The sequence below is a fragment of the Pelodiscus sinensis genome, chromosome 14 (genome assembly GCF_049634645.1).
Source record: "Pelodiscus sinensis isolate JC-2024 chromosome 14, ASM4963464v1, whole genome shotgun sequence".
In the NCBI taxonomy this organism is placed as follows: domain Eukaryota; kingdom Metazoa; phylum Chordata; order Testudines; family Trionychidae; genus Pelodiscus; species Pelodiscus sinensis.
The window spans coordinates 28,174,861-28,187,852 of record NC_134724.1 but is presented as its reverse complement, the minus strand read 5'-3'; the positions used below and the strand labels follow the sequence as shown (position 1 = coordinate 28,187,852).

The 12,992-nt window shown below is 47.0% G+C and overlaps 1 protein-coding gene and 1 long non-coding RNA gene across 2 annotated transcripts in view; one reads left to right on the top strand and one right to left on the bottom strand.

Annotated features, from left to right (window-relative positions):
• Positions 1 to 11,883, bottom strand: part of LOC142818323 (uncharacterized) — a 38,916-nt gene extending 27,033 nt beyond the window's left edge. The window contains exon 1 of the long non-coding RNA XR_012895787.1: positions 11,750 to 11,883. This is a non-coding gene — a long non-coding RNA (uncharacterized LOC142818323). The remainder of the gene's footprint in view (positions 1 to 11,749) is intronic.
• Positions 11,319 to 12,992, top strand: part of RFX7 (regulatory factor X7) — a 125,067-nt gene continuing 123,393 nt past the window's right edge. The window contains exon 1 of the mRNA XM_075897300.1: positions 11,319 to 11,963. Coding sequence (XP_075753415.1) covers positions 11,815 to 11,963 — 149 coding nt within the window. The 5' untranslated portion in view covers positions 11,319 to 11,814. The remainder of the gene's footprint in view (positions 11,964 to 12,992) is intronic.

Below are 12,992 nucleotides of genomic sequence, written 5' to 3'. Positions count from 1 at the left end.
AAGCTCCCTCAGCTTCAAGAAGTGTGAATCATGCTGTGGGGCCATGCAGATCTCTGACAGCCATTTTTCATGCAAGTGGCACCTAGGGAAAGTCCATATTCCCCCAAATACCTGCACTGCAGTAACCTGAAGGCCAAACAAGAAGGAACAGGGAACTTCAGCTATAGATGATTCTCTGGAAAAATCCCTGCAGTCCTCAGAGGAAGCCCTCCTTTCATAGGGTCTCACAAAACTGTCAGCAAGGACAAGGCTCTGTTTTCTAACACTTCTAAGAAGTGACCCTCGCCCTTTCCTGCTCAGGACTCTCATAAGAGTTTCCCTGGCAAAATTGTTGCCTTTGGTGCTGAGCTGGGCATCAGGGTATCTCTGGCACTACTCTGGCAGGGACATCTGTCAAGCCCATATGTGCCAACTCAGAGCCGAGATGTAAAGTTCCCACCATAGCACTGACAATGCCAACAGGAGATCCAGCATCAAAGCTGGCTCTGTCAGGAATGCCTCCTCCACTGGCACTGATGCAAAATGCAGCACCAACAGGCAAATCGAACACAGCACCACTAAGCTAGCACACAAATCCACAACGGCACCACACTCAGAGGTACCAACACAACTCCTTCACCAGAGAGACACCGAGGTTGCTTCGGTACCACACTCTCTACTCCTCAGCACCAATCAATTGCCGAGCCACAGAACTAACCAGCCTCCTCCATCTCCTGTTCCTTCTTCCACACAGTGTTGAGGAAGCAGGTGGACACCACAACCACTTCAACACTCCTCTCTGACACATAGGAGACCACCAACCCTAAGACTGCTCACATCAGCCCCATGCAACTATGGTATGGGCATCAGTGGCCCTACCCAATGCCATATTACCTGGGAAAGAGTCCAGGGACCCTTGAGCAAATTATAGACACCACTATACCACCCCATCCACCCCAGCACAATGGACGATCAAGTCACTCCCGCCTGACTTATACAACAGGGCATCTGACATCCCAGACGATGATAGGTAGAAAAAGGAGGACAATGGTCCCATTGACAATGAGGACATCTCTCCAGTCCACAATTCCTCCTCCTTGCCAGACAAAGTGGTCATACCACCAATACTTGCACCCTCTAATGACCTCAAGCAATTCCAAGAACTGTTTAAAAGAATAGCCACTAACCAAGATATTACACTGGAGGAAATGCAGGAAAAACAACATAAGCTGCTCCAGATTTTTCAACCCTCTGCTACCACCGAAATTGCCTTCCCCATACACAAGGCGATCGTGGAGCCTGCAGAAGCCATCTGGCAAACTACTGCTTCTGCTCCACCCACAAACAAATACACCGACGGAAAATATTTTGTCCCGCCAAAGGAATGGAGTTATTTTCCTTCTCACAGCTGAACTTGCTCATCATCTATGATGTCAACCATCATACAAAAGAACCACAATTTCAGTCCACAGCTCACAATAAGGAGCACAAATGTCTAGACCTCTTCAGATGTAAAATATACTGCTCAGCCACTCTCTAGTTCTGGGTCACAAACTATTTAGTTCTCCTTTGTAACTATGATTATTCCAGTTGCGCTAAGCTGCAGGAACTTGTCAATGACCTACCAGGGCAAAAATATTCACAACTGCAAACTATCATTAAAGAGGGCCAAACAAAAGCCCAAAACAGCTCTACAGGTAGTTATGGATATCACTGAAAGAGCGGCTTGAATCACTCCCATCGCTATTGTTATGCACATGGCCTTGTGCTTACAGGCCTCAGGAATTCCTGAAGAGCTTCAGCTCAAAGTAGAGAACCATCCCTTTGACAGAGTGCAACTTTGTACATCCAAAACGGACAAGGTCTTCTATACCATGAAGGACTCCTGCACCACCTTCCACACCCTGAGAAGCTATACTCCTCCCAACAAATGATGACGCTATACCCAATACCAAAGACCTAGTGACACTTCTTTCACCAACAAAATCAATGGCAATTCAAATCCAAGTGAAAACAACTCTCTCATAAGTGCTGGGCGCTGCATACTCAATCCATACCAACCCAGCCTTTTACTTCCAAATCTCAATTTTGAAAGTTTGATCAAGGCTTAAAAACCTCTTTCCAGAGCCAATATTACCAGCACCTGCTATCTGCCTATTCAGCCATTGTTTACACCTGTTCTATCAGACATGGGCTGATATAACAGACCAGTGGATGCTAGAAATTGTACAATTGGGTTACACCATCCCATTCCTCTCTGACCCACCTCCCATCCTACCACCCTCTCCATCCCTCTTCAGGGACCCTTTTCATGAACATCTCCTCCAGCAAAGTATGCATAAGTATTATTTACAGAGCTGACTCACCACAGTGAACACAACGTGGGCAGACAAGTCACTCTTCCACCAAAGGTCCTTGCTTCTCTACAATGGTGGGCACAACCTCAGAAAATGTGTCACCTGTCCCTAGTTATTAACATGGACATATCCCTTATAGATTGGGGTGCTCACCTAGACCATCACATGATTCACGGCAAATGGTTTCTAACACAATGCTGCCTACACATCTATCTCCTGGAATTCCAGGTGGCCTGAATCCCCCAGCTTCCACCTCCACTGCCTGTCCCTGCTGGTTGGATTACCCATGACTCCAGCAGCCCCAATTTCCTTGACCTCTACCCAACCTCGGTGGTCCCACTTGCCCTGCCCTGGTAGCTGGGATCCCTTGGCCCCCCCGCCCCTCCACCTGGCCCTGGTGTCCCGAATCCCCAGACCTTCTCCCCTCTGTCTAGCCACTGCGGCCCCAATCTCCTGCCTCCAGGCTCCAGTGGCCTCAAATCACCCGGCTTCCCATCTGGACCTAGTAGCCCCAATGCCCTGGCCCTCAGACTCCTGCCCTGCCAGAATCCCCCAGCTCCCTGCCTGGCCCCAGCAGCCCTATTTGCCCAGTTGCAGCAGCCCCAATCCCCCAACCCTGCCAGAATCCCCCAGGTCCCTGCCGTGCTTCCTGGTCCCAGTCCTGAAGCCTCCTGCTCCATTTCCCAGACTCGGTGGCTCCAATCTCCCAGCCTATAGCTCTGGCAGGCTATACTGTTCCCCCTTCCACTTGTTTCCCCCCCAGCCCACCTGCTCTGTTCCTGCCCCCACAGCTCTGAGTACAGCCCTCCTCCCCCCATGCCAGACTTGCTGTCCCACTCCCTGGAGAGGGATGAGGGGTGCAGATGCTCAGGCTGCACAGGGCACCAGAAATCATAAGCATGGCCCTGGTCTCATAAAAATAGTTTGTTGAATCAATTAACAAACTTCTGCATCCAGTGGCATGGGAACATTTTAAAAAGTGGGGGTGCCCTGAGCACACAGGTCTAGCAGCTGGGACTCTGAGTGCTGGATTCTTGGCTGCCACCCCATATGCTGGGGCTCTAATCAGGATCCAAGCATGTAGGGCTGGCCGCTGAGCCCCCGGCGCATGAGGTTGGCAGCTTGTCTATGGGGTGGCAGCAGAGACCCAGGGTTTAGGCCAGCCACCTCTACCCCCCTAGTTCCCACACCTATGTCTGCATCTTGATCAATCAGTCTGGAATAGTTTTCATTTGTTCAAAGATTGAACAGGGATCGTCTTTTCCTGTTTATAGAATGCCCAGAACAACAGACCTGTGATGGGGTTTACAAACTCCCCATGCTCTGGAAAAGATTAATGAGTTGCTGAGGGCTCAGTCAGCACTGGAGCCTGAAGCTGGTTTCAGGCTTTGAGAGAGGAGGTAAAATTAGAGAGCCCAGCTTACTTGGTGCCTGGCTATGAGGGAGAGCAGACCTTGAGCTTTCACTGTGGGAGAGAAAGTTGGTTGTGCCAAAAATCAGGGAAGACTGCTACGCATCAAGGCCTCCTGAGTTTGTTTCTTTTGGACTTTAGATACCCTGGAAGGGATGGAATTGTTACATAGCCTACATGCAGAGTCAAGTCACCTCAGCCTGGAAGGTGATAAAAGTTGGTAGAGCAGCAGCAGAGCACGAGTAAAATACAGGCATACCTGCTTTTGTACTATACCACACTGTAAGGGGATGTGCTGGGAGGGCATGGAACTACAGACCCCAGCTCTCTGGGTTTCTACTCACCAATGTGATTATACCTAAATATAGATCGATTTAATCATAAACTCAACACTCACAATCACTTCTTAATGAACAAGGCTTACTACATAAAGACAACAGTGAATGTAGCCCTGAGACGCAAGAGTGAACTTTTAGGCCACACAGATCTATTCTGTGAATTACATGTGTTGTGAGTATCCAGCCCAATTCCACATCCTTGTGCTACCCACTCTGAAAATAAATAAAATTATGATGCCAGGGAGGGGGACATGACATACAATTTAAATATAGTTAGGTCTTACATTGTAATGGGACTAAAGCACGAAATAACCATGTTCTAGAACATACTAAAACCTTGAATTTAAACACAGCTTTGAAATACACCTAGAAGAGGACTTGTTGCTATCTAACTTTATAATGAGCCATATTTTAAATACACAGGGGAACCATGGTATTATACCTGAAATCGCTGTCTTCTCCCTCCTCCCCCCCCGCATGATAGCTTTTACAGAATAGATGAGACCTAGTTCAATTTTTGTTGCTGGATGTCTTCTTTTGGCAGTGTGATGCTAATATGTGTGCAGACATAATCACTGGAGCAATACCAGAAGGAACTAAATTCACCAGGAAAGAACGTTATCTATGTTTTTAACCCTCCAAAAATAACATTTACATTTTTTCATAGTATTTGAGTGCATTTACTTTAATGTCAGAAACCAACTTGCTCTGAATGTTTTGGTTAGATGAAAGTAACATTACCATGTTTAAAAAATATTGAAATAAGTGCATGTATTTTTTTCCTGTTTACTATGGTAGATCATAGTTCTGTATATATTTATGTGTACATGCTTACCTCTACTACTGTGAGCAGTAGTAGACATACCCAAGGTAACACTAGTTCGTTAATTCGAGCTAGGTAGGCAAATGAGGCGACCGGAGTTGCAAATGAAGCCCAGGATTTAAATATCCCGGGCTTTATTTGCATGTTCCCGTCCAGTCGCCATTTTGAAATTTCACTAGCCAGAACTCACTGTCGCACGTGGCAGTGAGTTTGGGCTAGTGAAATTTCAAAATGGCGATTGGATGGGAACATGCAAATAAAGCTTGGGATATTTAAATCCCGGGCTTCATTTGCAACTCTGGTCGCCTCATTTGCCTACCTAGCTCGAATTAACGAGCTAGTGTAGACATACCCCTTAAGGGGAACTACTCAAGGTGGTAATATTAAATGCATACATTTAAGGATTGAGACCCTAGTGTGATAAGTTCTAACCATTCAGGTTTTACATGTTCATTTGATCATACATGAATAACATTCTGCTCTCAGGTATGTGCAAGTACTCTTGGGGTGCATCTACACTGCACGGTTATTTTGAGATAACTAGCATTATTTCGAAATAACAATGTGAACGTCTGCACAGTCATTCCGCTATTTCAAAATAATTTCAAAATAACGGATGGTTTATTTCCAAAATCAGTAAACCTCATTCTACAAGAAATAACACCAATTCTGAAACAGCTATTTTGAAATAAGGCGTGTGTAGACGCTCCACTGCTGTTATTTCAAAACAGTCCCTCACCAGGGCCATTCTAAGTTATTCCTCCTCAGTGCCTCCTAGGGCTCTAAATAGAGATAGCACATCTACATAAGGGATGCCTGCCTCCGACTAATTTGAGGCTTCCCTACAGTGTAGACATGCTATTTTGAAATAAGTTATTTTGGAATAACTATTCCAAAATAGCTTATTTCAAAATAGCTGTGCAGTGTAGATGTACTCTCACTGACTGAAGGCAGACCTTGCTTTGTTTGTATCAAAATGAAAATTGCTAAAAAGCTAGATATTTTGCTAGGTACATGCACCTTGGTCTTAAAATACTGCAACAATTCAAGCATGTTAATTTGCTGCAAAAAGCCTTGGCACTTAGGGGACTTTCAATGTAGCACTTTTAGGATTAAGCAAATAACCTTTTTGTTCAACTGCTCCTGTTTGCAGGAGCAACTTACATTCTTCTTTCCCCTTCCTGAATTCCTTTAGGAGGTTATGCCTTTAGAAATTTTCAATTCAAGACTAAAAAGGAACAATTCTGTTTTGTTTTTTAAATGAAAGGCAAGAATGAGAAAATTTAGCATCTCTATTTTTGAACAGAGATAAATAAAACTGATGCCATAGAAGCAGAGAAAATATGAAAGAGAAAAGGAGGAGCTACTTACAAAAAATCTTGCTTTGGTTGGTAATGCAAGAGTTTATAAATGTTCATCTCCAAAAGCCACGGGGAAAGTGGGGGGAGGATATGAGGCTGGAGAAAGAGAGAGTCTGTGTGCATGTAATCCAAAATTTAGTCCCTCTTCATTAGCCCCACTGTTTCTAGGATTCTGCCAAGAAATTAGCCAAATAAGTCACTTACTACTTACATACAAATGGAAAAAAAACTCTCCGTCCCCTGTGTTTCCTATCTTCTGTTTTATAGACTCATGGGACTGGCAGGGACTAGAGATGTCAACTATATGATTAACCGTTAAGCCTAGGCTTCTCGACCACATGCATTTCCACCTCCTTGCTGCCTCTGTAACAGATGCACCATGGGAGAAAGGAGTGGGAGCCAGTGACTGTGAGAAGCTGGCTTTAAGCAGGCTCCCCACGAGCACTAGATCTGTTTGCCCCCCGCAGCAGCAGATGATACACATGGGGCCAATATACATGGGGCCGATACACATGGGGAGCTGGCATATCAACTCTGCGGACCCAACTCCCCCATTCCTTGCTGTCTCCTACAGAGGTGGGAGGAGGGCAAGCAGGAGCTGGTGCTGGGAGGAGTTGGCTTAAAACTGGTTCCCCCCAGCACTGGCTCCACAGTGGCATCTGCTAGGTGGGTGAGGGTGGCGAGGAAGCGGGGGGAGGCTGCCATGAAGCAGCATCTGTCTGCGGCAGTCTGAGCTCCCCAAGGAGAGATGCTCTTTGTCTGTGGGGAGTTTGGAACCCCCCATGGACAGGGGTTGCTGCCACCACACTGTATCAGAGGCAGCAATGCCGGGAAGCAGGCAGCCAGTCTCCGAGGGGAGCTCTTCTTCCTCTGATACAGAGATAGCAGTATGAGGTGGTAGGGGGCTCACTGGAAGAGGAGCCGGGGGCACACTGGCTGCTGGCCCCACCCCCGGGGACTATCGAATAGTCATGCTAGAACTGGTAATATTTTGTGTGGTTACACAACTATTCAATTACATTATATCTAAAATCCCTATAGTATACTTTAAATGCAGAACCGCAGCAGGGATAGCTCCTGGACCCAATTTGAGCTCGGACTGAGCCGGTCTGTCTGCCCACCCAGCTTCTAATATACTTTAAATGCAGAGCAGCAGCAGGGTTAGCTCCTGGGGCCTGGCATCAGCTGGCACTGAGCCAGCCTCAAAAAAATTTACTGGCAGAGGAGGGGGATGGGGAAATGCATGTAGTCGACAGCACTAACTGATAAGCTTTTGGTTATTGGTTAGTCATTTAATAGTGTTGTCAATTACATCCATTGTATATAAGGAGCCAAGCAACTACACAATTGTTGACTATACGATTAATCGATAAGGGATAGCAATCAGTCCCGGCTCCTGCAGGGTCTGGCAACTATCCCTACTGCAGCTCTGCACTGAAAGTAATTTAGGAGCCGAGTGAGCAGGCAGCTCGGCTCAGTCCTGGCTTGTAGCAGGTCCAGGGAGTTACCCCAGCTCCTAATATACTTTAAATGCAGAGCTGCAGTGGAGGTAGCTCCTGGACCTGGCATGAGCCAGGACTGAGCCAGGCTGCCTGCCACCAGGCTCCTAAATTACTATGTTGGGACTGAGTGCTATCCCTATCAATTAATCAATTACACGCTTCTTAACATCCCTAGTCTGCTGCCCTTTCCCTTCCCACATACATCTCTCCCACACTGAGACAGTGGAGCCCCATATTTTCTATTCCTCCTCCCTCCCTGCACTTTTGGGGCATTGTGAATCCGCTGATTTGCACTTGATTCGCACTCCATCCCTGCTCCTCCTCCTCCTCCTTCCCAGAGCTTGAATGCTGTGAATCAGCTGCTCATGACTGGTCAAGCTCTGGGACGGAGGGGAAAAGCAGGGTTGGAGTACAAAGCAGCTGATTCCCGCCACTCTGAAAGTGCTGAGTGGGAGGGAGACGAGGAGGAAGTGGTTGGCTCCAGTGCCCCAGTGCATGAGAGGTGTGGGGAAAGGGGGCAGAGAGGGGGTGCGCAGGCAGCAAATTGCCCACCACTGAATCATGCAGTTCACTGAGACGCAGGAAGGCCGCTCATGTGGTCCACTCACTAGTTTTGGATGTCCATCGCCGATCTAGGTATTTGAACTTCTGTCCCTTTTAATCGTGACTCCCTCCCTCCTCTGCCCCGACTCATAGTTTCGTTGTCTTCCTGCAAGATGTATTCCAGGCTAAATTATTATCTAGCATTGTGTGTACTAACATGTACAGCCTTAAAAACTACTCAAAATAGTAGGCACAAAACTTGTTAGAATACATAACACATAGAGATAGTATTTATTTATAATGAAGGTTGTACAGATCTATCCAATACTTATCTGGCACCCATCAGTGTAGCGTCTGTGCACCTCACAGTCTTTAATATATTTCTTTCTGTAATTCCCCTGAGAGGTAGAGAAGCCTGTATTGCATAACTACATCATAGTGTTACCATTATCCCTCTCCTTCCTCCCCTGAGGAAACTCAGAGAAGCTGCTGCTGTTTTGCAACTTGTCTGAAATTAAATTCTGACCCTAACTCAGATGTGGATGGATTCCACCTCTGCATAAAATTTCATGGAATCCAATGGGGCAGCATGCAAATAGACTTGGGGGAAGGCCAACTGCTTTCAAAGGACTCTGCAGAGGTCTAAGATACCACATGTGTTGATCAACTCGCAAAATTGGGCCTTTGGTTCGCAAATTGCTTGGGGTGGTAATCATATGGCTTGATTCAAATTAGAATTTGAATTTCCTCACACAGAGGAAGAACCGTATTGTGAAATTCAGCCAGATGGACTATTGTCCATAAGAATATTAATAGTCAACACAAAACCTGCTCAGTTCTGGAATTAGGTACCTTCCCTAGATGTTTTTGCGATGTGTATTCACGTTTATAAACCATCCAAGAGAGGTGGTAGTTTTGCATTTCATGGGAAGAATGAACCTTTTGAAATCCATATGACTTACACACACCTGTGTGTATGTTTTATATTTGGCATAGAAAGTATGCTTATTAAGTTTGCAGAAGATACCAAGCTGGGAGGGGTTGCAGGGTTATAGTGGACCACAAGCTGAATAGGAGTCAGCAGTGTGATGTGGTTGCAAAAAAAGCAAACATGATTCTGGGATGCATTAACAGGTGTGTTGTGAGCAAGACACGAGAAGTCATTCTTCCACTCTACTCTGCGCTGGTTAGGCCTCAGTTGGAGTATTGTGTCCAGTTCTGGGCACCACATTTCAAGAAAGATGTGGATAAATTGGAGAGGGTCCAGAGAAGAGCAACAAGAATTATTAAAGATCTAGAGAACATGACCTATGAAGGAAGGCTGAAAGAACTGGGTTTTTTAGTTTAGAAAAGAGAAGATTGAGGGGGGATATGATAGCCATTTTCAGGTATCTATAAAGGTGTCATAAGGAGGAGGGAGAAAACTTGTTCATCTTGGCTTCTGAGGATAGAACAAGAAGCAATGGGCTTAAACTGCACAAGGGAGGTTTAGGTTGGACATTAGGAAAAAGTTCCTAACTGGCAGGGTAGTCAAACACTGGAATAAATTGCCCAGGGAGGTTGTGGAATCTCCATTTCTGGAGATATTTAAGAGTAGGTTAGATAAGTGTCTATCAGGGATGGTCTAGACAGTATTTGGTCCTGCCATGAGGGCAGGGGACTGGACTCAATGACCTTTCGAGGTCCCTTCCAGTCCTAGTATTCTATGATTCTATGGTCCCCCTATCGCTATGTTCTAGAGCAGGGTTACTCAACACGCGGCCCTTGGGCCACATGCAGCCCATGGCCTGTTCATTTGCGGCCCACAGTGCGGTTTGCGTTTACGTGGAGCTCAACATGCAGCCCACAGGTGGAATCCTTTGAACATGGCCTCCACTGGGAACACACTCCACAACGGTGAGTCTATATAATGGTCTTCTGTTGATATGCGTTTTAGTAGTTAAATTCCTGGACTGTCATTGCTAATTGAAAGTGCTGTCATATGGGTAGAAATTGGGTAAATATTGCATTTTATTAATATCAGCAGAACTGACTTAAATGGTGCCTGCATGTTGTATAGTCTTGCCTGTCAGTGTGAAAGAAGCTATTTGCATATATATTTACATGTATATACAACCACACTTAAGTTGTGGCCCTCGGCATTTACTGTGAGTATCATTGTGGCCCCCTGTTCTTGGGCAAGAGCGAATCAAATCTATTATTCATTGTTTAATCTGTATTGTGTGGCTTCTAAGGATACACAGAGCACTGTCACATAATAAACAGTATTTGCAAAAGTTGTTTTATAAACATTAACTCATATTGCCTGACTTTGGAGAATCCCTTTATATATAATAGAATGCTGACAAGAGAATATTAGGGAGGTCATAATGTTTAAATAGTTGGTATGGCAGAATGTAATAATCTAAATTACATATCTGTGTATGCAGGCACACTACAACCTCAGTTATTCTTAAATATTGTGAATTCTAAACAACAGGTGTTTTGCCTATTGCGGTGAATAGTTTTTAATGTAATGGGGCTGTTCATGTGACTAAACACAATGTTAGCTAAAACATATTTACAGATTGGGCCGAGGGCCCCCTAACCCAGCCATCTGACCCATGTTTGTAGACCCTGCACCTATGTGGCATTCCAAAAGCCCTTCCTTGTGAAGTATGTATCTGTAAAATGCCATATACACCTGCAGCCCTGTGTGTCTGACTAACAAAACCAACCACCCAGTCATGAAAAATGTAGTCTATGCATTTGGCCAACCAAGTGTATAATCAATGTTGTGCAGTTGGGCACACTTTACCAGTGCCCTTCTGAGGGGGCTGCCCAGCTCCCTCTCCCCTTCCCCATGGTGTGACTCCTGGCTAGCAGGTGAGAGACTGCCCTGTGTCTCGGGGCCGCCTCTTTATGCCATTGTATCTGGCGCGGCTGGGTGTCTCCTTGTGCAGGGAGCGCCTTGCCCAGCCTTCTCTTCGCACGGCCACTTGGCCCCACCGCACACTGCTGCAGGACTAGCGCGCACAGCCACTGGCAGAGGCAGACGGAATTCGGGCAGGGCGCCCCTTTCCCCGCTCTGCAGTGGTGCCGGGAGCCTGTGGCACGCTGCCGCGGGAGTCCACTCGCCTCCCTCCCCTGGTTCCCCCCCCATCCCCCGTCTGAGCCGTGTTGTTGCTGTCTGCACAGGGCGGCAGTGAGCCTGCGCGCACGGGCTGCTTCGCCTGGCAGAGCAGCAGTAGGACAAGCGGCAGGCAGCGCTGTGCGGGCTGCAGCGGGGCCAGGTGCCGGGGCAGCGGCGAGCCCGCAGCGACCCCAGAGCGCAGGGCCGCGCCGCGATGCGCCTTCCCCCCGGGGAGGCTCCCCACCCCCCCGCGTAGCAGCGGCCGGACCCGGCGCGGCGTCTCCTCCGTGATGTCCCCCAGGCAGCAGGGAAAGGCGACTCACTCGAGGGCTGGGTGAAGGCCTAGTGTCTCCAGCGCCGCTCCCTCTCCCGCACCTCTCCGCCGGCGATGATGGCCGAAGAGCAGCAGCAAGCGGATCCCCCGCCGCCGCAGCTCCCCGGCACCCCCGCGCCAGGGGGGGCTCTGCCAGCGTTGGTGCCCGGGTTGCAAGGGACGGAAGCCAGCGCGCTGCAACACAAAATCAAGAACTCCATCTGGTAAGCGCGGCTGCCTCCATGGCACACTGGCTTAGCGCGGAGCCGGAGAGTTGCCCGGGCAGGCTCTGCATGTGCTTTTCCGGAGCCTGATGCGTGCTGATAGGGCCCTGGACATTGTGTGTGTGTGTGTGTGTGGGGGGGGGGGTTCTTATTTGGGGGTAAATGGTTCCTTAGGATGTGCATCTGAAACCACCGCCCCTCCCCCTCAAAATAAATGCTACACGTTTGTGTGGTTTTTTTAATCTAGAGCTGCAGAAAAACAAGTTGCTTAAAATCTATAGGACTCGGAGCACTTGGTGCATTTGAAAGAAGGGAGGTTGGGAGATAACTTGCACTGCATGATGGTGGTGTGTATCTGAGGGGTGGGGGCGGGGAATGGAAAATGTGTTTACTTGGCTTTGCAGAGAGACCCCCCCCCCCCCCCCGCCGCACACAGAGGAAGAACCGTATTGTGAATTTCAGCCAGACGGACTATTGTCCATAAGAATATTAATAGTCAACGCAAAACCTGCTCAGTTCTGGAATTAGGTACCTTCCCTAGATGTTTTTGCAATGTGTATTCACGTTTATAAACCATCCAAGAGAGGTGGTAGTTTTGCATTTCATGGGAAGAATGAACCTTTTGAAATCCATATGATTTACACACAGGTGTGTGTATGTTTTATATTACATCACACACACAAACGTGTATCTCTTTATCCAGAGGATACCAGCATTTTTTTCCAAGAATTCTTTGCAGTCAAATGTACTCAAGGGTTTGGTTGGTTATGTTTACATTCATTTTTATCCAGAGATTATGGCAATTCTAATAGGGTGCTGTTAATAAAATGGACAGTCTCACCTATTTAAGGCATCTTAATAATTTAATATTGTTTTCTGCTGATTAGCAATCTCTTCTTGATATATTAATTCATCTAATTCCCCAATACTGCAAAGTATGAATGCATCAAGCAGTGCAAAAGATTGTAGTGAAGATTGTATCGGTATTTCTATTATAAACCTCTGTTTCTATGGGTTTGCAATTAAAAT